The 26,374-nt window shown below is 36.4% G+C and overlaps 2 protein-coding genes across 2 annotated transcripts in view; one reads left to right on the top strand and one right to left on the bottom strand.

Moving 5' to 3' along the window:
• LOC109089392 (NACHT, LRR and PYD domains-containing protein 3-like) overlaps positions 1 to 3,316 on the top strand; it is a 61,649-nt gene extending 58,333 nt beyond the window's left edge. The window contains exons 9-12 of the mRNA XM_042731944.1: positions 93 to 263; positions 1,409 to 1,582; positions 2,579 to 2,757; positions 3,111 to 3,316. Coding sequence (XP_042587878.1) covers positions 93 to 263; positions 1,409 to 1,582; positions 2,579 to 2,757; positions 3,111 to 3,112 — 526 coding nt within the window. The 3' untranslated portion in view covers positions 3,113 to 3,316. The remainder of the gene's footprint in view (positions 1 to 92; positions 264 to 1,408; positions 1,583 to 2,578; positions 2,758 to 3,110) is intronic.
• Positions 1 to 26,374, bottom strand: part of LOC122138547 (NACHT, LRR and PYD domains-containing protein 3-like) — a 788,161-nt gene that overhangs the window by 461,047 nt on the left and 300,740 nt on the right. The gene's annotated exons all lie outside the window — the stretch shown is intronic.

The raw sequence follows: 26,374 nt of genomic DNA, 5'->3' as shown, positions 1-26,374 counted from the left end.
TCATTATATCTACTCTCCTGCTCTGAGACCAGAGTCAAAACAAATTACAGACACTTAAACTATAATTCACATTGTGTCATTGTTCTCTACAGGTTGAATGATTGTGGCTTCACAGATGAAGGTTGTGCTGCTCTGGCTTCAGCTCTGAGATCAAACCCCTCACACCTGAGAGAACTGAGTCTGACTGGGAATAAACTAGGAAAATCAGTGAATCTGCTGTCCGATGTACTACAACATTCTCACTGTAATCTGGAGATACTGCTGTAAGATTATATATGGCACACTGTAAAGTATTTATGAAGTGAAAAACAAATCACCCAAAAAGCCAGAAAACACAAGTCAGACAAAATGTAAAAATTAGGTATTGTTTGTTAATGGAATACTTACTACTGATTGGATGAGACAACAGTCAATCAAGGTACAGAGATACAGAAAGTAAAACATTGTGTGGCTTTGTTTCTTATTCATGTGTGAACTTCTGTGTTCATGTTAAACCGGTTTTTGCATTAGCAAAACCTTTTAATGGATTCTGTTTACACTAAGTGCTAATAGTCTGTCTTGTTAGCAAAGGCTTGACTGTTAGCAGACAAAATTACTAAAGAAACAGACAGATAAGTGAGAGAGTAAGGACAGTGGGCTTTTGAGGTGCCCAACCAGAGTACAAATCTGCATTTCTTCTCATTTATGCCGTTGTATATTAGCTCAGAGAGGTGTTTATTTTTAAAAAAAAGTTTCAAAACATTTTAGAACATAAAAAAATGCCTAACATGTATATAATTAAAATTATATGTGCTGTCCTCACATTGATCAGATCTTCTGGTGAATCAAACACATTCCACTCATATTGTTCCCAAACTCAAAACCGTGAGTCTCTTCCTGCAGCTTCAAGAACAGCTTTAGTGTTCAGCAGATTCAGTGTGATTAGGAGCAGGTGTAGGTGTGGGGGGGGGCGGGCTTTAGGAATCGACACAATTAAGGACATAAGAAGGAAGCATATGTTTATAATGAATAGAATCATATACACAGAATATGTTATTACATACTGTTTTGTAAAGCACTGCAATAGATTGAGTTGTAAGTATTATCTGCCACAATATAAAGCTCAGCTGTATAATGAATAGTATGATTTATCAGATTTGAATGAATGTCTACATAAGACAGACAATTTGCTTAAAAATCCTGACAGTGCAATAAATATATATTTTTTAATCAGGGTTTACATGATTTATGATCATCTTTCTTTCTTTCTTTCTTTCTTTCTTTCTTTCTTTCTTTTTTGTTCTTTGACATTTTAAATCTCAGTCTAATGATGCATCACACATTGATTTGTACTTTCTCTTTACTAATGGATTCACTGTTAAACTGATGTGATCAGAGAGAGTGAAGACTGTGTCATTGTTCTCTACAGGTTTAGTTATTGTAGCATCACAGATGAAGGTGCACAGATGCTGGCTTTAGCTCTGAAATCAAACCACTCACACCTGAGACAACTGGATCTGTCCGGGAATAAACTAAAACAATCAGGAGTGAAGCGTCTCTGTGCTGGACTGAAGGATCCTCACTGTAAACTGGAGATACTGTGGTAAAATCATCTGATAAGTCTCATATCTTTGTCTTAAGTAAGATAAGTCCTTTAAAGTAAATTCTGTCTAGACACACTAAATCTCAGCACAAATGACCAAAGATGAAGTTCATTTCATTTATCTTCATCACATCACATGAACTCTTGCTCCTGTTTTTGGCCAATAAATGCTGACTGGAGCCTAGTGGTTAGAAAGTTTGACTCCTAACCCTAAGGTTGTGGGTTCGAGTCTCGGGCTGGCAATACCATGACTGAGGTGCCCTTGAGCAAGGCACCGAACCCCCAACTGGTCCCCAGGCGCCGCAGCATAAATGGCTGCCCAATGCTCTGGGTGTGTGTTCACGGTGTGTGTGTGTTCACTGCTGTATGTGTGCAATTTGGATGGGTTAAATGCAGAGCACAAATTCTGAGTATGGGTCACCATACTTGGCTGTATGTCACTTTCACTTCACTTAAACTTTCATTTTCACCTGCCCATCTCTGTGTAAGAGTTAATTTTCCTCTTATTTTCTACTTTTTCTGAAATCCTGTGAGCTCATTGTGTTCTCACAGATGTCATAAAGATTTAACCTGAATGTTCATATACTAATGTGTGATTTAGTGATTTCTGTTCAGTTTATAAGCTGCCAAACATGAAACAATGATGTGTTTTATCACAAAAGTAAATAAATGAGATGTAATGGGGAACGCGTGGCTCCTGTGAAGCAAATATCCTCCTGTAGGTGTTTATTAGAGGAGCAAGTGACTGTTTCTCCAGGCTGATCTGTCCTTATATCACTATGAAACAATATCTCACATTCAGCTCTATGTGTCTGTTCAGTCCTGAAGCACATGACAGTTTCAAACAGCACCATTGAGCATCAACATGCAGAAATCTAATTCTATCAGCAGTAGTTTGTGGCAGTGCTTGTCATTATATCTCCTCTCCTGCTCTGAGTCAATAACAAACTACAGACACTTGAACTACAATTCACATTGTGTCATTGTTCTCTACAGGTTGAATAATTGTGGCGTCACTGATGAAGGTTGTGCTGCTCTGGCTTCAGCTCTGAGATCAAACCCCTCACACCTGAGAGAACTGGATCTTTCTGGGAATAAACTAGGAAAATCGGGAGTGAAGTTACTCTCTGATCTGAAAGATGATCCACTTTATAAACTGGAGAGATTATACTATTGTAAGTATATTATTATTTAAATCTTTTGGCCAAAGTTTAGTAACAGGCATCATATGTGTGTAATTGGAGAATATAAGATAATAATTCAGCTCTACTTTAGTCTCTGTACTTTAAACTGTGTTTAATTCTGTGATGATCTATGAGTGTATGAATATTTTCATCTCTTCCAGTGTCTTTGTGTGTAAATGATAAAGAGAGAGTTGTTGATCATTCACTGTTATCAATCTATGATCAGTTGTTCATTCATATCTCTGGCTGTAAAATGATATACTGTGTTTTCTGAAATGGATCTGCTGATGTGACAGCAGTTATGTCTCATACTCATATGTGACTGCCTGTGTGTTTTATTGTAGGACTCTCAGTATTTAGACGTCAGTCCAGTTTCATCAGGCTCAGCTGATGGTGAAGATGGAGTCGCTATAGAGACATCACAAGGTGCAAAAACACCAATATATTGCAAAAAAGTTTTTACGCTTGCATGAGGTGGTTTTTCAGGCAATGCGAAAAAGGAATAATTCGCAAAACTGCAGTGGAAATGGTTTTTTTTTTTTTTTTTTTTTTTTTTTTTTTTTTTGCCTTAGGTCACATTGTGTACGTTAAAAGTCATATGAACATTCCTCAATGTACTATAACCTCCAAGAAACACTTCATATGTGGCAGCTTTCAAGTATAAGGGGCTTTCCCTGCCATTTATGCTTAGACTATTTACAGTGAACAGGTCTGCAGCGCGTTACGGCTCCGAAACTGCCACTGAAGCTGTGCGGCCACTCTAGTAAATGCTTGTGTTACCAGTCGTGCCACAGCACATCCCAGAAGCGGCTCACCGTGCTGTTTCTGTCGAGATACACGCATACGCCTCCTTCCATTAAATATAATGGCTAGTGTAGCCAAAATCCATCAAAATCCGTTACCATGACTTATCGCGAGAGGAAAAATATAAGTTTTAGTCGCATAAAATTTGTTATGCGACAAAACAAAGTGCTTCCGGCTTTTTTTTTTTACTTCAGCAGGTCATCACAGTGTTCAAACAAACATTTTTGGCACAAATACTAAAACTCTTTGGGATTGAAATAATAGTACAAAAAAAGACTTTTACCTCCCACTGCCAGCAGCTTTCATTCCAGAGAAGGGAAAACACAGCTGTTTACATTCAAACAGACGAAAGAGAAAATGCCTTCTGTTGAATCTACTTGCTGCATGAACTGCTGCAAACTTCTACAAAGGATTGCGGTTCTTGAAACAAAGTTACTTGCTGAACTTCCAAAACAGGCAGAACACTCAGCAGACCATCATCACGGACCACCTCAGCATACAGCCGGAGAGTCCCATAAATCTAGTAAATCTCAACAGTTTATACCAAGAGTAGAGGAACAAGCCGAAACTGATTGACACAATAATCGATGGCACAAACAGCGAGCGAGACCCAAAGCCACATGAAACATCAGATTGTCCCGAGGATCTCATATTGCTGCGATAGCATCCTCTACCCCAGAATCGGCTATGACAACGCTTGCAAACATTGGTATTCTACCACCTCCTATACATCTTGAAAACTGATATGAAGCATTAATGAATGTGGGTGAGGAATCCCCAAATGTGATTAAACATTGTTCGGATCAGCCAGCAGCTAACATTGCTACTAACAAGCACTCAAGATCGAGCAGACAGCGGCACTTAGCCTAGAGCGCAGCATAGCCCAAGACTCTGATAGTGAGTGACTCCATTATCAGAAATATCAGTAGCAAAAATACAACAATATGCTGCTTTCATCAACCAACCATCTGCGATGTGAACAGGGAACTCCGGAACATTCTGATCAAGCACAAGACTGCAAATTGAATCATCATCCATGTGGGTAAGAATGATATTCGGAAAGAGCAGTCAGAACTCCTTGAGAAGGATTTCAGTGAACTATTTGAAACACTTCGAAGACTCAAAGTTCAGTCATTCATCAGTGGACCACTCCTAGCAAGGGGAACTAATATGTTTTTTTACAGTTGCTTGGGCTGAACACATGGCTACAAAAATCTTGCAATATAAAAGAAGTGAATTTCATCAACAACTTTAATCTTTTCTGGGGCCATAGACAACTGTTTAAACCAGATGGCCTCCACCCAAACAAACGTGCAAGAGTGCTTAAGGACAATATCTACTTCTCCCTCCATCATTCTTCAGCAGAGTGTGTCAATCCACTCAGCCTGAATAGCACACACACACCTGGTCGGAGTCGTCATGTGGTTGACACATCCCACAAGAACACTAACACCACGCAGCCACAACAAGCACTGCTCATGGAAACTATCCCAACTGAGCCCTGCCCACAGAGCTCATCACAGACAGACTGCGACATATCAGAACAGCTCCATGACTCAGCACCCAAGGACGACTTTCTGGAAAACAGCCAGGGAAGCCAGGACAACATATCACAGCCACCGGAATAACAAGAGACACAGCCCATCTCACCAGACACATTATCCCTCTCTCCAGCATCTCCACTTCTTAGCTTCTCACAGAAAATGGAAGAATTGGTGTATGCTGGTACCAAACTCTCTCATTCATTCCCTGCAAGCCCCCAGATATTAACTCCATCCAGAAAAGAGATGTTAACAGAGTCTTCAAGAGACAGAACCCCCGGAAAGCAGCCGGACCAGACTCTGTTTCTCCATCCACCCTTAAATACTATGCTGTCCAGCTGTCAGTGTTTACAGATATCTTTAAGACCTCTTCGGAGATATGCCATGTGCCAGCCTGCTTCAAGACCTCCACCATCATCCCTGTCCCCAAAAAACCCAGGATCACAGGTCAAAATGACTACAGACCAGTCGCCCTGACATCTGTAGCAATGAAGTCATTTGAGCGCCTTGTGTTGTCCCACCTCAATACCCCATCACAGACCCTCTCCACTTTATCCTTCAGTACCTGGACTCCTTAGGAACCTACGCCAGGATCCTGTTTGTGGATTTCAGCTCTGCTTTCAATACAATCATACCGGCTCCGCTACAGGACAAGCTCTGCCAGCTGAATGTGCCTGATTCCACCTGTAGGTGGATAATAGACTTACTGTCTGACAGGAAGCACCATGTGAGAATGGGAAAACAGGTTTCTGACCCCCAAACCATCAGTACTGGCTCCCCTCAAGGCTGTGTTATTTCTCCTCTCCTCTTCTCCCTGTACACCAACAGCTGCACCTCGAGTCACGAGTCTGTCAAACTACTGAAGTTTGCTGATGACACCACCCTCATTGGGCTCATCTCTGATGGGGAAGAGTCTGTCTATAGGTGGGAGATTGGTCCAATCAGCACAACCTGGAGCTCAATGCTGTAAAAACAGTGGAGATGGTGATCGACTTCAGGAAGAACCCAGCCCCACCTGCCCCCATTATGCTGTGTAACTCCTGAGTGGAAACTGTGGATTTTGTCCACTTCTTGGGCACCATCATCACCCAGGACCTCAAGTGGGAGTTCAACATCAGCTCTCTAATTAAAAAAAGCACAGCAGAGGATGTACTTCCTGAGGCAGCTGAAGAAGTTTAACCTGCCAAAGAAAATGATGGTTCACTTCTACACTTCCATCATTGAGTCCATTCTCACCACCTCCATCACCATCTGGTATGCTGCTGCCACTGCAAAGGACAAAGGCCGACTTCAGCTTATCATCTGTTCTGCTGAGAAGGTAATCGGATGCAACCTTCCATCTCTTCAGGACCTGTACACTTACAGGACCCTGAAGCGGGTGATTAAGATTGTGGCTGACACTTCTCACCCTGGACTCAAACTTTTTGAAGCACTCCCATCTGGCAAGAGACTGTGGTCCATCAGGACCAGGACCTCACGCAACAATACCCATGACCCATCAGGGCTTCTTACTCACGCCCATGGACATTACACTTGACACTAAAAAAAATTAAATAAAAAATAAACACCATACACACACACGTGTTGTTTCACACGTGTTACATTAACACACACAACTCCAGCTGCTATACTCTCATGTTCTCACATCCCAGACGTTTACACTGGCTCCTCGCTGCACATTTTACACAATGTTCAGGAATGTACAATTTAAGTTTCAACTGTGAACATTTGCACTCCCCCACTTTACATAGTGCACAAATGTAGAGTTAATGTTCATGTTTATTTTGTATTTTATATTTTTATCTTCCTGATCTGTTATATTTTTTATTCCGCTGCTCTTATTTCCGTCTCTATTATAGCTTTTACTTGATTTATTTTTAAAAAATTATCTCATTGTTCTGTTATTTATTTTTGTTTTTTCTTTTGTCTTTGTCAAGCACCGATTTACCAAGACAAATTCCTCGTACATGTATACATACACTACTTGGCAATAAATGTGATTCTGATTCTGAAACGAAATTATAACTGTTTTAAATACTTTTGACCTGATTCAGCATGTGCATGAACCCACACACAATCGTGGACATACTCTAGATTTAATCATCAGTAGGGGTCTAAACATTTCATCTATTTTTATTAAGGACGTAGCACCATCTGATCACTTCTGTATTTTCTTTGATATATTGATCTCTGCTACCACTGAATCTAGATCTGTCTCTGTCAAAAAGCGATGCATTAACGAGAATACTAGTGTGCTATTTATGGAGGCTATATCTTTAACCAGTAGCGTACCGTGGGGTTTCAGTCAGGGCCTTCAGTAAGCAACTGTAAACTACATACCCTTACGCATCTATCTTACACACATCTCTGTAACAGCTAACGCAGCCATATGCATATAATTCGCATATTATGCTGCACACAGGCTCTTAATGACAATGACATCTGATCAACAATTTCAACAGTAGGCTAGATGTGGGTGGGTTAAATTCAGAGTAAATTTCCCTACATTGATCAGTAAAAGAAATCCACCAATACACGATTCACTATGAACATTCATGTCACTCTAAAATGACGATGCGCCCACAGCAGCAAAACTGTACAAATGCTGGACATCCACACACAACGCCACAGTATTATCAACCACAACGTACACCTCCATAACAATGTGCATGATTCAATACTCATCAAATAATAAAACACTCACCTGTCCATTGTAAATAAAGTCCATGCGTCTGTCATTCCATGTCCCTTTACTCGAATTAAAAAATTAAAAATGGGCAAATAACTTGTTGTGTTCGGTGCTAGCTGTTAGCCACTCATAGTTGCAATCTTTGGAAATGGCGCACAAAAACGTTATTAGAGAATTAAGTTTGAGTAGTTTATCCTTTCTTAGTTATTCCTCTTTTGTCTGCAAAAGAGTGCCTTGAAAAAGGCAGATAGGCAACAAGGTCTGGTGTAGGCGCCGGCGACTGCGGCTAAGGGCTTGGAAATTCCCAACTTAACGCTGGGTGCAGTGTTGCCAAATTGGGCTATTTTAACAGTTTTGCCGCGGGTTGTTTTTCATGTCTGCTGGTTGAAGTGACCTCAATGACATGATATTTAGCCCCTGGAATGTGAATTTTGCCAGGGGAACCCCGCCAAAAACATGTATTTTACTACTGGAACACAGTTTTTAATGGGGGACACCTTGAAACGTGATTGGGTGGGTTTTGATGAGACAACCTGGCAACCCTAGCTGGGGGAAGCACTGGGTACATCGCTGAACCCAGAGGGCGTGCTATCATGGAACGTCAAAATTTGATTGGCTGATGATTCTGCCACTAATGGTCTTTACAAATCAGATGCGATGGAAAGCACTATCTGTAGTGTTGGCCACAGACTTTTATTTTATGTAGGATATTCCAGTTCAACCTCATTGAAACTAATCATAGGCCATTTTGTGGACATTACACAAATGAAAATGATACATTAATAATAATACTAATAATAATAAAAACATTTTTTTTTAGACAAATAATTTTTCATAGGGCAAGCAGAGAAGGCCCTGCTGACCCTGATGGCCCACCACTGTCTTTAACGCCAAGCATTTCTGCAGACTCTGTTGATCTTCTCCTTGATTCCTTTAACTCAAACGTTAAGAATGTTATTGATGATATTGCTCCTGTGAAAGTCAGCAAGAAGACTGGCAGACAAAAATCAGCTTGGAGAAAATCAACAGCAGTTCAGAGTGTGAAAAGACAATGCAGAAAAGCTGAGCGGATGTAGCGGAAGACAAAACTTGAAATTCACTACAGCATCTATAAAAACAGCCTTCATGCTTTCAATGTGGACTACTGTTGAGAGACTGACCAAGCCCTCAAGTCAGATTCCTAGTGAAATGCTCTTTGACAGCAAATGAAATGAGTTTGCTTCCTTCTTTTCTAAGAAGATCAATAATATCAGAAAGGTGACTAACACATCCTCAATTTATGCAGAGGTCAGACAGATTCGACTTTAAAATCAAAAAGACAACACTTTGTCTGTGTTTGAAAAAATTGATAGCAAAATTTTGGAAGAAATAGTGCAGCACCTAAAATTGTCAACCCTACAAACATTGTTTTCAAAAGGGTGATTATCTGTTTGGAAGCCAATCTCTTAGAAGTGGTCAATGCCTCACCTGCCCCTCTGGAGTCTATCTTGCCACACTTTTTGTCATGCACATCTTTTTTTTCAAACTCCCAAAAGGGTGATTATCTGTTTGGAAGCCAATCTCTTAGAAGTGGTCAATGCCTCACTTCTTTCTGGGACTTTTCCAAACTCCCTGAAAACTGCAGATGTTAAATTCACACCTGCCCCTTTTCAGTCAGCTGTGTCACTGAGAGGGGGTGAGTTACAAGAAAGAATGTGAAAAAGAGCAATCTGGATAAAAGTTTTGAGCAAACTGAATATAGACCAATATCAACATCTTCCTTTTATAGGCAAGATTATTGAAAAGGTAGTTTTTAATCAGTTTGGAAAAAGTCTGAACAAATACTTAAACTCAAATGAATACCTGGACAATTTTCAATCTGGTTTCTGACCGTATCACAGCACAGAGACAGCGCTCATTAAGATAATAAACGATATTCGCTTACATTCGGATTCTGGCAAAATATCAGTGCTGGTACTACCAGATCTCAGTGCTGCATTTGACACTGTTGATCATAACATACTACTAGAGACACTGGAAAACTGGGTCAGGCTTTCTGGTATGGTACTCAGATGGTTCAGTTCATACTTAGAAGGGAGAGGTTGCTATGTGAGTATAGGAGAGCATAAGTCTAGGTGGACGTCCATGACATGCGGAGACCTGCAAGGCTCAATACTTGCACCGCCCTTGTTTAGCCTGTATATGCTCCCACTAAGTCAAATAATGAGAAAGAACCAAATTGCCTATCACAGCTATGCAGATGATACCCAGATTTACATTGCCTTATCTCCAAATGACTACCGCCTCATTGACTCCCTTTGCCAATGCACTGATGAAATTAACAGTTGGATTTGCCAAAGTTTTCTTCAGTTAAACAAAGAGAAAACTGATGTCATTGGATTTGGAAATAAAGATATGTTCTCAAGGTGAATGCATACTGTACCTTGACCCTTAGGGGTCAAACAACTAAAAATCAAGTCAAGAATCTTGGTGTGGTTCTGGAGACAGACCTTAGTTTCAGTAGTCATGTCAAAGCAGTAACTAAATCGGCACACTATCATCTCAAAAACATAGCAAGATTTAGATGTTTTGTTTCCAGTCAAGACTTGGAGAAATTTGTTCATGCCTTTATAACCAGCAGGGTGGACTGTTGTAATAGTCTCCTCACCGGCCTTCCCAAGAAGACCATTAGACTCCTGCAGCTCATCCAGAACGCAGCTGCCAGGATTCTGACTAGAACCAGAAAATCTGAGCATATCACACCAGTCCTCAGGTCCTTACACTGGTGTCCAGTTACGTTTAGGATTGATTTTACTCGTTTATAAATCACTCAATGGCCTAGGACCTAAATACATAGCAGATATGTTCACTGAATATAAACCTAACAGACCACTCAGATCATTAGGTTCGAGACAGTTAGAAATACCATGGGTTCACACAAAACAAGGGGAATCTACTTTTAGCTATTTTGCCACCTGCAGTGAGAACAAGCTTCCAGAAGAGATCAGATGTGCTAAAACATTCAAATCTAGACTCAAAACTCATCTTTTTAACTGTGCATTTATTGAATGAGCACTGTGCAATGTCAGAATTGATTGCACTGTATTTTATGCTTATATAATCATATTCTATTATAACTGTCCTAAATTTATTTTAAATACATTTTTAAATCATCTTAAAAGTTTTTAAATTCCTTGTTTTATTTTTGTGATTATTATTATTATTATTCATTATAATTTTTTTATGATTATTTTGCTTTATTTTATGTAAAGCACTTTGAATTACTATTGTGTATGAAATGTGCTCAGAGGTGGAAAGAGTACAAAAATATTCAAGTAAAAGTACCATTACATTAATTAAATTTTACTTAAGTACAAGTAAAAGTACCAGTCTAAAAATCTACTCAAGTAAAAATAAAAAGTATCTTATTTAAAAACTACTCAGAGTAAAAATTACTTAGTTACATTTTAACAGTGGGAGGGAGGCATAGGCCTATTAATCTCAAACTAGTTGTTTTTAATTAAAGGAATCAGTTATTTAGAATAATAAGACATTTGGGCTGTTACCAGGCAAATCAGTATCAACAAACTCATCTTTTCAATGCAGAGGAAATGCAGAAGCTTCATCGGAAGTGGTATTTAGATGTATTTACACACTGTTTAGTGCAGCACAAAAATGCATTTAACCTGCAGTTGCAAATGCATGAATAATGTTTTGATATACAAGACATAAAATGTTGAATACTCATTTGAAATTATAAAAAAAAAATGATAAAAAAAATCAAAAGATACTTTAAATGTGAAATTAAAATGGCCAGTATGTGTCAGCTAGTCACTTTAATAAGCGATTGAACCGAATCATTTTAACGGTTGATTCATTCAGGAACGAAACACTGTCATGTTGCAAAACTGTGCTTTGGTGGCTGTGTTTGGAATTATTATTTGTTGTAGGAATAGAGCAAAAACAGGCAATATGGTGTCTAAAATGCAAGTCTCTTAATTAACTTGTTTACTGACCTGTTGTAATATATATATATATATATATATATATATATATATATATATATATATATATGTGTGTAAATACAAAAATGTATGTGTGTGTGTGTGTGTGTGTGTGTGTGTGTGTGTGTGTGTGTGTGTGTGTGTGTGTAATCACGATGATTTTTGGAGGAAAAGACGGCATTCTTTGTGTGATTTTGATTTACTATATGAAATTATATAAATATGCAAATTTTCTGCCCCTATATCTTCAATTTTGTGATCATTCTAAATGCATTTTACAAGACTGAATCACACAGTGAAAGAACGTTATAAAAATTATGATATTATAGCAGACGATATATATCGCACACTCCGCACCACTGTCTTTTTGGCTAATTTGTGCAAAACCTCTTGCTAAAATGTAAACGCTTCATTTTAACCACCAATGCAACGATACAATTATTTAGCTTACCTCTACATGCTTGCGAAGGGTTAATGTCTTGTTGAGATTTTATAAGCTGCTAGTTTGGTCTTCCTAGGTAAGCGCAGCTTACACTGCATAATAAAGCATAAATATGGCCAGGGGTTCACTTCATTTCCTTCGAGTTCAACTTCAGAATATGACTGTGTTTCGTTTTCAGCGGTGTCTGCACCATAACGCCTGTTTTGTCCATCTTTCTTGTGATTTTAGCGCCAGTTTACCCTCCTGCCATTATTTACTGCAGTAGTTTCCAGGGGGCGATTTTTTATTTTTTTTTACTCAGTAATTAATGTGTTTTTAAAATGTAGTGAAGTACAATACTTCAAACAAAATATACTTAAGTAAAAGTAAAATTACAGATTTTAAAAATTACTTTAAAAAGTAGAAGTACACAAAAAAGCTACTCAATTACAGTAACGCGAGTAAATGTAATTCGTTACTTTCCACCTCTGAATGTGCTATATAAATAAACTTGCCTTGCCTTGGTTAATGGAAACGGCATCATTTCGCAATACTTTTTTATCTACATATATAAAATATCGCCAAAATTTTGCACAAATTTGTAATGGAAACGCGCCTACAGTCACACAGTCTACAGAGACTGAAGACACAGAGACACACAGCATCACATTGTTATGTGTGTCGTCTTTCACTGTCTTGTTTTATAGGTAATGGCCATGAAACTGAGTGCAGAATCATTTTAGATTCTACAATTTAGATTAGGGGTGTAAAACACACGGCCCACAAAGATGTCCAATCTGACCCCTGGGATGATTTGAACAATAATATAAAATAATATATTAATATAGTTAATGTATTTAAGGGATTTGGATTTGTGTTTGGATTCTTTCTTTCTTTGTTTTGTTTTTACAACTGTACTGCCTTAATGGTTTGATGTTTTGGCCTGTTTAATAAAAAAAAGAATTCAGAAAAAAAGATTTGCACTCCGCGCTCCAAAGTTCCAACAAATGGAATAAATGTTCTTATTCTTTGTATTTTTATATCAATATGGTACAAAATTATCCTATTTAAAAAAATATTAAAAATGATCAGAAATAATAGAAATAATAATAAAATAAATTATTTAGACAAAACATTTGAGATCCATACTCTGAAGTCCCAATCTGAAATTATGGTTCATGAGTCATTTGACTTCAGAGCGTGGATCCCAAATCTTTGTCTATTTTTTCTTTTTTCTTTTTTGATTTCTGATCGTTTTTATCATTGATTTAAATACTGAAGGATAATTTTGTACCATGTTGATATAAAAATACAAAGAGTAAGAAAATACATTTCATTTCTTGTCATTAACAACATGATGTGCATTAAACATTGTATTACGTCAAGGTCTCCCAAATTGGGTTTGTAAAGGAACTGCAGGGGGTTACATTAGTTCAATGTAAAACTAATACTTAATTAAATTATTAAAATGTTAAATTAAAACAAATAATTTTAAAATGAATCAAAATAAAACACTTATTGAAAAAATGAAATATTTAATTTGTTTACTTGAATGTCTTGTGACCATAACTAACGTCAGAGAACCTTGAACATGCAAATTTGATACTTCATTATTTAAATATTTCTTTTAAAATCTCAGTGGTACTTCAAATGAAAGTATATTTGGTGAAAGAGGATCAGGTGACCAAAAAATGTGTCCATTTTAATGTGTTTAAATTACAAACTCATTCCAAAGTAATGCATGGAAAAATAACCGACTAAGTGATAAAAAAAAATAAAGTGTGGTGCAGTGTTGAAACACTTCTTAAACCTAAAATGATTTTTTAAGGGAAGGTGTGCTGGTTCTTAGGTATACTTGGTCATCTGAGACATGAACTCCAGTTAATATACTTTAATGTCCATCAAGCTTACTAGTTACATTGGTATGGATAGCCATTGGTCTATACAAACTTGTGCATGGTCGTGTGGGTATATGTGTGTGTGGTCTAAACAAAGGAAAGATAAATAAAATTACATAAATTAAGTGATTTAGAACAAACAGGATAACATTATCAACTGTAAATTATCAGATTACATCATCAGATATAAAGCTGTACTCAGTACTATAAAGCAATATACATATATAATGTGCATCCTTAAGCATATAAACTTTAGAAACTAAACAGCATATGTATACATGGGTAGATATACATTGTTTAAATTTGACAGATTAACCACACTTCTGAACTAACTAGCATTTGAATTAGGCAGAAATATCTCCCAATCACATTAATGAATTAAACTATGATGATTCTACATATACATATTTGGTTTACAGCGCTTATGTTTACATAAACGATTCCTTGTGCAGGGCCACGGGTCTTGCGTTCATTGGTCTAATCTTACATATAAACAACTTGACAAATAATCTTAATCAGCATTAACAACACTATACAGGATAAATAAAATCTTACTTTTGCACACAACTTCGACAGGAATCGGGGGAAAACAACACACGAACCATCTCTTACTGACAGAGCAAAAATGAAGCTAAAAGGTTCTATTTGAACGGTCATCTGACAACGCAGTGATTTGATTGGCTGTCCCTTCGCGTGATCGGTGCATGATATCTATGGTGGCTGGGGCGGTTTTGGCAACAGCTGATCTGTGACTGGAGTGTGCATGGTAGGTAGTGACATAGAGTCCGGAAGGGATCCGGAAATGGAGGATGAAATGTTTGGCGTGGATGAAGAAGGAGGGAACGGGAATAATGAGTGGACTTTAGTAGAAAATCAGAAAAGAAAGAAAATCTGGAGTAATACATCTGAAACTGACAGTGAAAATGGAAATCGCCCAATAAGAGGAAAGATAGAGGAGTTAAAGGTGATGAAGATGATGTGAAAGGTGATGAAGATGATCAAGTTTGTGGATGAGTCTTTTAAGATAATCAATCCACTGAAGCAGTCTAAAGTAATTAAGGAAATGATAGGATCAATAGAAAATATCAAGAAGTTGAGAGATGGAAGACTAATTCTATATTGTAAGGATAGTAGGCAACAAAAAGTGGCATTGAAAATAAAGTCAATTAGTGGACAAAAAGTGATCTGCTCGATACCTGAAGAAAAGAAATGGGTCAAAGGAGTAAGAACTGGTATCCCAACTGAAGTGACAGTAGAAAAGATCAAGAAGAGTCTAACTGGGGTGGCAGTGATTGAGGTTAAAAGACTGAAATACAGCAGAAACAATGAAAAGGTTGATAGCCTTTCAGTAATGATTCACTTTGATGAGTATTGTGATGAGTGGGGTGGGGCCGAGAGCCATGGGAACGGAGCAAGGCCGGTGGAGTAATTGAAAATGAGCGAAACCTGCACCACTCACCGGTATCGAGTCCCACGGAGGAGCTCCAGAAGGATAAAAGGAGGAGTAACAACAGTGAAGGATGAGAGAGCAGCTGTTGCGCTCTTTTGTGTTCATTTTATTATTAAAGATTTGTTTGGACGTTCGCTGGTTCCCGCCTCCTTCTTCCCGACTTACGAACTTTGTTACAGGGATAAATTACCGGACAAAGTATTCTTAGGATTCATTATCTACCCGGTCAGGCTATATTTCTTCTCCGTTAAGATGTTTTAAATGCCAAAAATTTGGTCATGTGGCAGCTGTTTGCAGAGGTAAACAACGATGTGCAAGATGTGGAGGTGAGCATGAAAATGGAAAATGCGGACAAGGAGTTAACCAAAAGTGTTGTAATTGTGGAGAAGAACATAGTGCAGGTTATGGAGAATGTAAAGTGAGGAAGCATGCAGCACAAGTCCAGACTGTAAGAACAGAGTAGGGATTGTCATATTCTGAGGCACTAAAAAAAGTGGGAAGGACTCCAAAGCTACAAAAGAACAAAAAGATAGTTCCTAATCAAAAGATGGATAAAGTGCAAGAAACAACAAAAGAGAGTATAAGGGTTTATGACAAAGTAACATTTGTCACATTTATGGCGGAAGTGGTGAATTTTTCTGCACAAACGGAAAGCCAGACAGAGAGAATCAAAATTATAATCAAAGCAGCTGAAAATACTTCGAGATAGAGGGCATTTCAATGGAAATGATTAATGACAAACTAAAGATGCAAGCATCAAATACTCAAACAGGATGTGGTGGTTCATAATGGTGTTAATATTTCAATGGAATGCAAGAAGCTTAGTTGAAAATGGGCAAGAATATAAAAAGCATATATCTAATCATGAAAACAAACGGATATAATTTGTGTTCAAGAAACATGGTTAAAACCTCAGCTTAATATTAGTTTACAAGGGTATGGTGGAGGGGTAGCAACATTTATAAAACAAGGAATTGGATACAGAAATGTTGAGGAGATTGCAGATCACGAGGTGGTGGTGATTGAAATCTGGGCAGGGAGGTATAGTACTAAAATATAATTTTTTTATAATCCTTGTGGAAAAATAAGTAAAATGGTATTGGAGAATATAAGAGGAAATAACAATAATAAAGTGGTTTGGTGTGGGGATTTCAACACACATAACACTTTCAAGACTGCATATTGGGAACTTTTTACAAAATTGTGTCATAATAAAATGGTAGAATATAGTGAAATTAACGAAGATATTGAAGAAATAAGAAAGTTAGTGGAATTTTAAGTAGTACAGCAGAGGAAGTAATAGGTAAAAAGGAAAGCACAAGTACTAGAAAAGTGATAACGCGGAATGAAGACTATAGTACAGCAGTCGCATATAGAAATTAAAGGGGTCATATGATGCTGCTAAAAAGAACATTATTTTGTGTATTTGGTGTAATGCAATGTGTTTATGCGGTTTAAGGTTCAAAAACCACATTATTTTCCATGTAATGTACATTATTGTTTCTCCTCTATGTCCTGCCTTTCTGAAACATGTTGATTTTTACAACGCTCATCGTTCTGAAAAAGCGAGGTGTGCTCTGATTGGCCGGCTACCCAATGCGTTGTGATTGGCCGAATGCCTCAAGCGTGTGACAGAAATGTTACGCCCCTTAACATACTATGCCGTCTCCCAGACCAGCAGCACAAGACTTAGTCCAGGTGCTCTGGCTGTGCACATCCCTCTGGATATTGGTTTATTTCACGTCAGAGGGAGTGTAAGGCACGTTTATAAACCAACTTAAGTAATTTGTGGATTAATGCGTACTGGAGGCTCGAACGGTTTCAAGCGATTCAGTTCGATTTGGTGAACTGTTTCGAACGGTTAAGTAGATCCAGTTAAATAGAAAGATTTGTTTGCGATCCGGATATCACTAGACGAGACAAAACCAATAAAACCCATTATAAACGAGGCATTTGTTGCATCCATTGGGGACATAACTACTGATTATAATGACTTATACTGCCTTTTTACGCATTGCGTATTGCGCTGCGTGAACATAAAACCATGTCTGCATTTGTGATCTGAGAAACAACAAACAACAAGCCTACTCTACTGCTCAAAACTCGCGTTTGAAAAAACATACCCAAAACATTTAAATACAAAAAATTAAATACAATCTAATCGACAGAAGCGCCAGTCTGTCCTTGCAAAGTTTGAATTGCCCAACTTTATACAAACAGCCGTCATGCCACAGACGCATTGCAGGCTACTGGTTCAGGAAACAGTCCTCATCCTCCATAAAATTCACAGCACACATCTGAATATTTGGGTTGGACTGTTCTGGAACAGTGTTGAAATACAACTTAACCACTGATTTCTACTCGTGTCCTCTTTTGGAAGGCCAAACAAAGTAGTGTCGCTTTCACAAGGAAACACACAGCGCCTCCACAACATGGCAGCTGTGGCAACAGAGAGAATAAAAGGTACGCCTTCTTTCTTTGCATGAAAATTTGGGCGGTGTTATGCAAATCTTTCCACATAGTGACGTAGAGATGTAGGGGGCATGTTAGAACAAGCCGTTTTAGGGGGGTGTGGTTGACTTAACTTTTATAAAGAATATTTCTTTGGATTTGAGACTTTAGTCTTTGCAACTTTACAGATCTTCTTTACGCACCAAGAGCTTGTAACACTCTAAAGAGAAAGGAAAAATTTAAATCACATCAAATGACCCCTTTAAGAAAGCAAAGAAAACGTTGCAGTTTAAGGATTATATTAACTATAAGAGAGTTCAAGCAATGGTAAAGAGGACAGCAAAAAGAACATACTGGAGAAAATTCTGTAATAGAATAGGGAAAGAAATTGATATAAATGATTTATGGGCTATGATCAGGAAGATGGGAGGCATACAGAGAAACTATAATATTCCGGTTTTAGTAAATAATGATAAAATCACAGTTTCTGACAACGATAAAGCCGAGATGCTTGCGGAAGCATTTGTAATGGTACACAGTAATACGAATATTACTGATAGTATGAGGAAGTATAGAGAAGAGAAAGTGAGAGAAAATATTCATATATTTGAAAAAAGATTGAGACTGGTAGTACATTAGAATTAGAATTCACATTGTACAAATTGAAGAGAGCTATTGCAGGGGTAAAGCAGACAACCCCAGGTAAAGATGAAATTTGTTATGACATGATTAAACATTTATCCGTCGAATCTTTAGGTGTGGTTACACACTCGCAAAAAAACAAAAAAATAACACAAAAACTATAAAAAATATACACAAAAATCTTACACACAAAACATACAAAAAACCAGGAAAAGATCATTCAAAGGATAGTAATTATAGACCTACAACTTTGACATCCAACCTATGCAAGCTTATGGAATGGATGGTCATGAATAGATTAATATTTGTAATTGAGAGTAGGAATATTTTTTCAGCATATCAAAGTGGGTTTCGAAAGGGGTGTAGTACTATGGATTCTATAGTTTATCTGGAAAATGAAAGAAGGAGGTGTTAGTGGGAGTCTTTTTTGATGTTGAAAAGGCATATGATACAGTATGCTGTGGAAAGAGAGGTTATTAATGAAATTTGAAAGTCTGGGAATTAATAGAAGAATGTACAACCTAATACCAAATTTATCAAATATTGAATAACAATAAAACAAAAAGCAAAAACCAATTAATCAAGAATATAAACGATATAAAATATAACACCTCAATTTTGTGTAATTAGCCCTATTCTGTTTAACTTGATGATAAATAATATTTTTTACAGTATAGAGAGTGGAGTAGGCAGATCCCTATATGCAGACGATGGAGCACTATGGAAAAGGGGATGGAATATTTCATTTGTGGAAAGCAAAATGCGGTGAATGAAGTAGAGAGATACGCTAAGATACGGGGATTTAATTTTTCTGTGGCGAAAACTCAAGTAATTTGTTTATCAGGTGCTGATTGGGGAGCAAGTTCTCAATCATTAAAAATAATATATAGTGCAGTAATAAAATCTAGTATAGATTATGGTAGTATAGTATACTGTTTGGCGAACAAATCTCTGCTCAAAAAAGTTGAAGTAGTACAGTCACAGGCTCTGTGTATATGTAGTGGAGCTTTTAGAACATCTCCAGTGAATGCTTTACAGGTAGAAATGGGAGAAATGCCCCTAGAACTCCGTAGGTTACCGTTTAGGATGAGATATTGGGCTGGTGTAAAGTGTCACTCAGAATATCATCCAGTTAAAAATCTTTTAAAAGACTGTTGGGAATATGAGTATAAAGATTTAGAGAATACTCCCACTTCGGTTGGACAGTAAAGAGGCAGGTAGATTAGGGTTAAATAAATATGAAAATAATCCTTCGGTAGCTATTCCAGTGGTTCCACCATGGTTGTTTCCAATGCCTTTGATTGACTTTCAAATACAAAAAGAAATAAATGAAACGGAGAAGATCATTCCTATAAATATAGTAGTTCAACAGTATATAAATCAAGCATATTATTTACAGTTACAGATATATATGGATGGGTCGAAGGATCCTGAATCTGGAAGGACAACAGCAGCAGTATATATTCCTGCATTTAAAATAAAAATAGCCATAAGAATATCAGATCATATCTTTATATACTACAGAATTAATAGCAATTACATTAGCACTACAATGGATTGAAGAAATACAACCAAATAATATTGTAATATGAACAGATTCAATGTCTGTTCGAACAAGTCTAGTGTGTGGAAAATCTGCAGCACAGCAAGATTTAATATATGAAGTACTACAGTACTTGCTTAGAATTAGACAGTTTGGGATAATGGTATACTTCCTATGGGTACCGGGTCATACTGGGGTGGAGGGAAATGAGGAAGTGGACTGCTTTGCTAAGATGGCTCTGAACCACTCACATAGTGAAATTAATAAAGCAATTAGCAAATCTGAAATCAAGAGAATAATATCAATTGAAGTAAGAAAGATATGGCAAAAGATATGGAATAGTAGAATAAAAGGAAGGCATCTTTACCACATACAGGGGTGTGTAGGTGAAGAGAAAATAAGATGTGGGAGTAGGAAGAAAGATGCTATTATAACAAGAATAAGGATTGGACGTTCAGCTTTAAATTTCAATTTACAAAAAATAGGGAAGCATGGAAATGGCAGATGTGATAAATGTGGGAATCCAGAAATAGTAAAGCACATTCTTTTAGAATGTGATGTGTATGGAAGAGAAAGAAATCAACTTAATCATAAATTAGGTTTGATGGGATATGATAAAGTATCACTCAAGATACTACTAGGGAATAGACGAATAGAATCAAGAATTAAAGAAGAAGTGTTCCGTTATCTAAAAAAAGACAGGAAATATGGAAAGAATATATTTGTTTAATAATACACACACACACACACACACACACACACACACACACATATATACATATATACATATATATATATACATATATATATATATATATATATATATATATATATATCCTTCTCTCTACCAAATCTATGGCTGTGTCCGAAATGGCATACTTCCCTACTATATAGTATGCAAAAAGCAGTAGGCAAGCAAATGAGTATGTTTGAATCCTCAGGGTTCATAAAAGAGCAGGCGAGAACTGAACTGCACTAATTCTCGCGAGATTCGGACGTACGTATACTTAACTTGCATTCTAATATGCCTACTTACCTACTATATAGCTTGGAAAAGAGTATGTGAAGAAAGAAGTACGTTCAAAAACCGCAGTATTCATAAAATAGTAGACGAGACATCCCTGGATGTCCTACTGCTTCAGCCCAGATTCTGCAGTGTTCATCGATGAACACTTTTCAATCCCAGGATGCCACACGAGAGCATACGTCATCATCAAACGTGAAGGAGAGCAGTGACGAGGGTGTTTACAAATGTGAGTATTAGAAACCAAAACACGGTTACCGCATGTTAAATCTCATTTGTTAAGCTACTGTAGAGTAAACAGCCAAAAACATTACATTAAAAGTCGCTATAGCCAGTAAAGCTACAGTATATTTGTAATTTTTTTCTGTAAAAACATGTTTTATTATGTATAGCGAACAGTGGAACTCCAGTAAGCACATTTACGTCTCCAAAGTGGATTTACATAAACCATACACATCAATTAAATGTCTATTTAATATGAGACAGGAAAATGTTCTAGGAGAATTGCAGATAAGCACATCACAACATGAATAGACATCTGAGTGAGTGAGTGATGTATGTGTGCTATTATGTAGAATTCACTGTTGTCAACACTGCTTTAGATGAATTTAAGTAATGTAAATAAACAAATCTACATAGAGTAAACATAAGTTATCTATTTCATTTGACCATTAATATTGTTGATAAATTGAGGAACATTTGTGTTGGATAAAAAGTGAGTTAACACAACATGTAAATGCAGTATAGAGCAGATACATCACAGAGGTGACTGTCTCTTGTCTGGATCTTACAGGGACACGAGACACACGTGTGTTTATCTGGTGAAGAGTGACTGATGAAGGAATGCTGCCATCAAAGACCCTTAGTGAGTACACTACAGACATCAATAAAACAACTTTTAAATCTTAAGTTGTAGTTTATTTTAATTATTGTAATTTCAAACAGAGTTATTACAGCACTTTTCTGATTCTTGATTGCTGTACTGTTGTAGCCATTTAAGAAAGTATTTTTATTTTATATTATTTATGTTTAAATATTATTGGTTTGTGTTTTGTTTAGTTCAATTTGCTAATTAAGAAAATTGTAAACGTCATAAGGGGTGGTAAATCGAACGACAGTACGCGGGAAGCAGGGAAGTGGATCAGACATAATTTTCTGACCACTTCATATGTTTTTGTTTGTAGAATTCTGACTGCAGCCGTGAGGGACCTGATGGATGGATGTGGGTTCACCACCTGTAAACTTTCAAAAACAGAATAATGCTTGAATAAAGCTTTATTTCATGTGTTGTTGACTTAGTATTTATTTATTGTGATGGTTACTTTTATTTAATCTTTTACTAATTTATTCATGTATCATGTTGTTGTCAGTAAATAAAATATAGCCTAATTGTTTCATTAACACATGCATTCATACACTACTTGACTGAAAATTTAGATGTATTCAAATGCTTGGCTGCATTTGTCTAGTGTGAAGTCATGCATAGCTATGGCATATGAAAAAAACAAATTATAATTTGTTTTACAAAAAATATATAATTATTGGTCACAATTTATCATTATTATTGTTCATAAGTACTGGGGTGGGCTAGAAATGCTTGCTGAGGTAATCTTTATTTCTATGTAGTAATACTTACTTTTTGAGAGTATAATCAACAGTCTTCTTCCGAAGGCGAGATCTTCAAGCAGCTGATCGACGTCTCCTTTGTGGAGATATTACAAATATTGCAAACGCTGAGGAAAACCGTATTAGGTAGGGTAGTGGAGTTACTGATACTGTGAGGTGTTTGTGCACCTGTCGTTCTTATATTTTATTATTATTACTGCAGAACTTATAATTACATACAAGCTCAGGGAAAGATGGTAGTATCTTTAACAATAAACAATCATAATGACAAGAAACAGAAAACATAACTACTGGGTTAATATACATTATAATATGAGATTATATACACAGGAAAAGGATTAAATATCTTTCAATAATCAATATTCATATAACCATGATGCATTCAAAATACATTTGTTTTTGTTATTTATAAGCCTCAGGGATGAAATGAGAGAAAATCAACAAGAAAAATAGGAAAACAGGAGATTTAAGCCAGTTTTATGTGTAGATTAATAATTTTACACATAAAATAAAGAAATTAATAATATAATCACAAGATAACGATTTGGGGTTTTCATAATAAAAAATAATATCTTTAAGGATTAAACTGTGAGTCATTAGTAGGGTTAAAAATATAAAAACTTCACAAAATCAACACAAAATGTATTGGTTATACTACAATCACAATAAAAGGGCAACTGTTTCTTCAACAAGACCACTAAATGAGCAAATTTCATCAACATTATAATATTTACAGATAGGTGTAGATATTAAACCTGTGGCAGTCAGTCATATCTTTGAAGTTGTTGCGTTTGTTATGACGTCATAGGTCACACGCAAACATGGCTGATCGCATTCATACTCAACGAGATTTGGCTGTAGAGTACCTACTCTTTTAGCGCTCCTTAAGTAAGCACTTATTGAAATTAATTACCTACTCATTGTGTATGCCATTTTGGACGCAGCCAGTCATTTGCTTCGTTCTTAAATTTTATTCGTTTTTTTGAAGGAGTCGATTAAATAAATGATTCAGTGACAAGGCAGTGACATGCTGCCACCTGCTGGCGGATTCAGTTTCATTTGAAAGTACGAATTGAGTCATTTAAATCGTTTAATCTTTCTATATTCAAAACTTTCTATTTTAAACATTAATCTCATAAAACCGTTATTATGAAATGCATTAATGCCAGCTCTAAGTCTTCTCAAAAAGTCTGTAAATATTCCTTAATGCAACAAAAGAGTTCTGTGCCTTGCAAAGATAAAATGTTGATGCTGATTTCATTTTACTGGTAACTTATTCTTCTTGATAGTGTTTTATTATTTTAATAGAATTTATTGTTTAATTAATTTTTTTGATAAAAGTTTATAAATCTAAATGTTTTGGCTTTAAAATATGACATACATTTAATAAAGTTTGAAAAATGGGATTACAAAGGTTAAAAAAAAGTAGTCAAATATAGCCCTATATGGGATGGTTAATTTATATAATTGATCAGAAGGTGTTCCTAAAAAAAAAAAAATCAAAAAAGAAATGTAAGCGTAGAGGCCTTAAGACTATAATGTTACCTTTTAAAAACAAATTCCAAACGTTTATGCAAAGTGTATTAAATATAATCTACAAATCATACAATACTGTACCACTAAATAAGAAAGGTTTTGAGGTCTAAGCAAATCAGGCCAATGAGAGACTATTACTAATCATTCTCATTTTATTTTTTTAAAATTAAATAATTCTTTGATTTCACTAATCAATCTTTGTTCTTTATTTATTAAACACAAGGGTCATTAATGATGCTTACATTATTACATTACATGCATTACATTATAGCATGTGCAAATTCACAAAAAAATTATCTATAATTTGGCCAAAATGTGTCTGTCTTAATATTCAAGAAGGTCATAGAGAAAACATGAAATAAATGTAATGTTATTATAGATTACAAAGAGATTTATAATTAAATACCTCCAAAAGGTCAAGACTTACAATTTCTTATTTATTAACCTGATTTAATAATTTCAAAATTTGCACTCAATTGTGTCATGTGATAACTATATTCCCTATATCTATATTTGTAAGTTTTTTATTAAAAAAAAAAAAAAAAAATTCAGGTATCTACTTTTGAGTATGATTTCAGTTTATCATATGTTATTATGTTTTTAAAAAGGAAGAAAAAGTACCCTCAAAAGATATTTTAAAGTCATATTGCCTAATTGTTTTAAATGAGAAAAGCAAAGAATGAGAAAAAGCAAACAAAATGTAGCTTTAAAAATTAATATTTAATTTAGAATTACACATGCTATACTTTTGTTTCAGAAGCTGCATCTGAATCGACATATATTTACAGACTAAAACAGTTTGGTTACCAGCATTCTTCCAAATATCTAAGGGCTTGCCGTAGAGTCCTCGTAGCCATGAGAGGTGTGTCCATGTAGATGAGCAAATAAGTGGTCGAATTCCACAGGAAGGCAACAAGATGTTGTAAATCAACTCCAAGCACCACAATCTGAAGCAAGATAACCAACCAACTCTTTCAGAGAACAGCTTTCAACATTAACACCATTAGAACAATTATTGACAATTTCAATTCAAATAGAGATTGTCAAATTTGGGGCAAGTAATCAAGATTGATGGTCAAAGAGATGCACAGCATGACTATCACATGTAAACACATGAGAGTAAACATGATCGTTGGATTGACTTCCCCCCACCTAGCAGAACCAGACTGAAATTCCTAAGGAGACCTGTTAACCTCTGGTTTCCACAGAACATCTTTATGTCAGAGAATGGCACAAGAATTGTCTTAAAATGAACTCAAAAAGACTTATAATGGAATATCAGTCCATTGCTTAACTCCATATCATAATATGAAACCCACACATTTGACTATCATGTTTCTAATCACTTATTGTGTATGTCTTTTTAATAACTATTGAATAGCTTAAGTATTCATATTCATGTTTAGTATGTGTGTGTTCGAACCTTCTTGCTTGAAACGTTTCTGAGCATCAGTTATTTGTCAAATGTATCATATTCTTATCATAGGAATCATGTCCAAAATTATACCCTGCAAGAGCGGGAAAATTCGGACCACGTGACTGATAAGATAACATATGATTTATGAATAGGTAGGACAAACATTGCAACACCCCGAGCAAAGACAATATCTAATTGGTCTAGACAACATTTGAGGTGTGGCCAAAAGGCCAGTTTAAATACTCAGGACACCATCAAAGCCTGCTTTTTAGCTTTGGCATTTCAGCTGCTGCTTTTAGTCATGCTTTGTCATCACTTTTAGCGTTCTTCGAGCCTGCACTGCTGCTATTTAGCCACGATGAGAAGAAACACCACCTAGTCTCGTCAAACTTTACTTCTATTCTTTTACTTTAGTTTCTTTTCTTTTTCGTTTGAGAGTTTCGTGTTCTGAGTTAAGTTTTGTAACGCCGTGTCTCTGAGTCCGACCTCGAGTGCCTGTTCAACTTCAACCAGCCCACAACTCCGCATCGCCAGCCAACGCCCAACCACGGGCTTCCCAAGATGTCACTTCAATGACTACTGA

Source organism: Cyprinus carpio, chromosome B9 (genome assembly GCF_018340385.1).
Source record: "Cyprinus carpio isolate SPL01 chromosome B9, ASM1834038v1, whole genome shotgun sequence".
NCBI classification, from domain to species: domain Eukaryota; kingdom Metazoa; phylum Chordata; class Actinopteri; order Cypriniformes; family Cyprinidae; genus Cyprinus; species Cyprinus carpio.
This window is presented reverse-complemented; position numbering and strand designations above follow the sequence as displayed.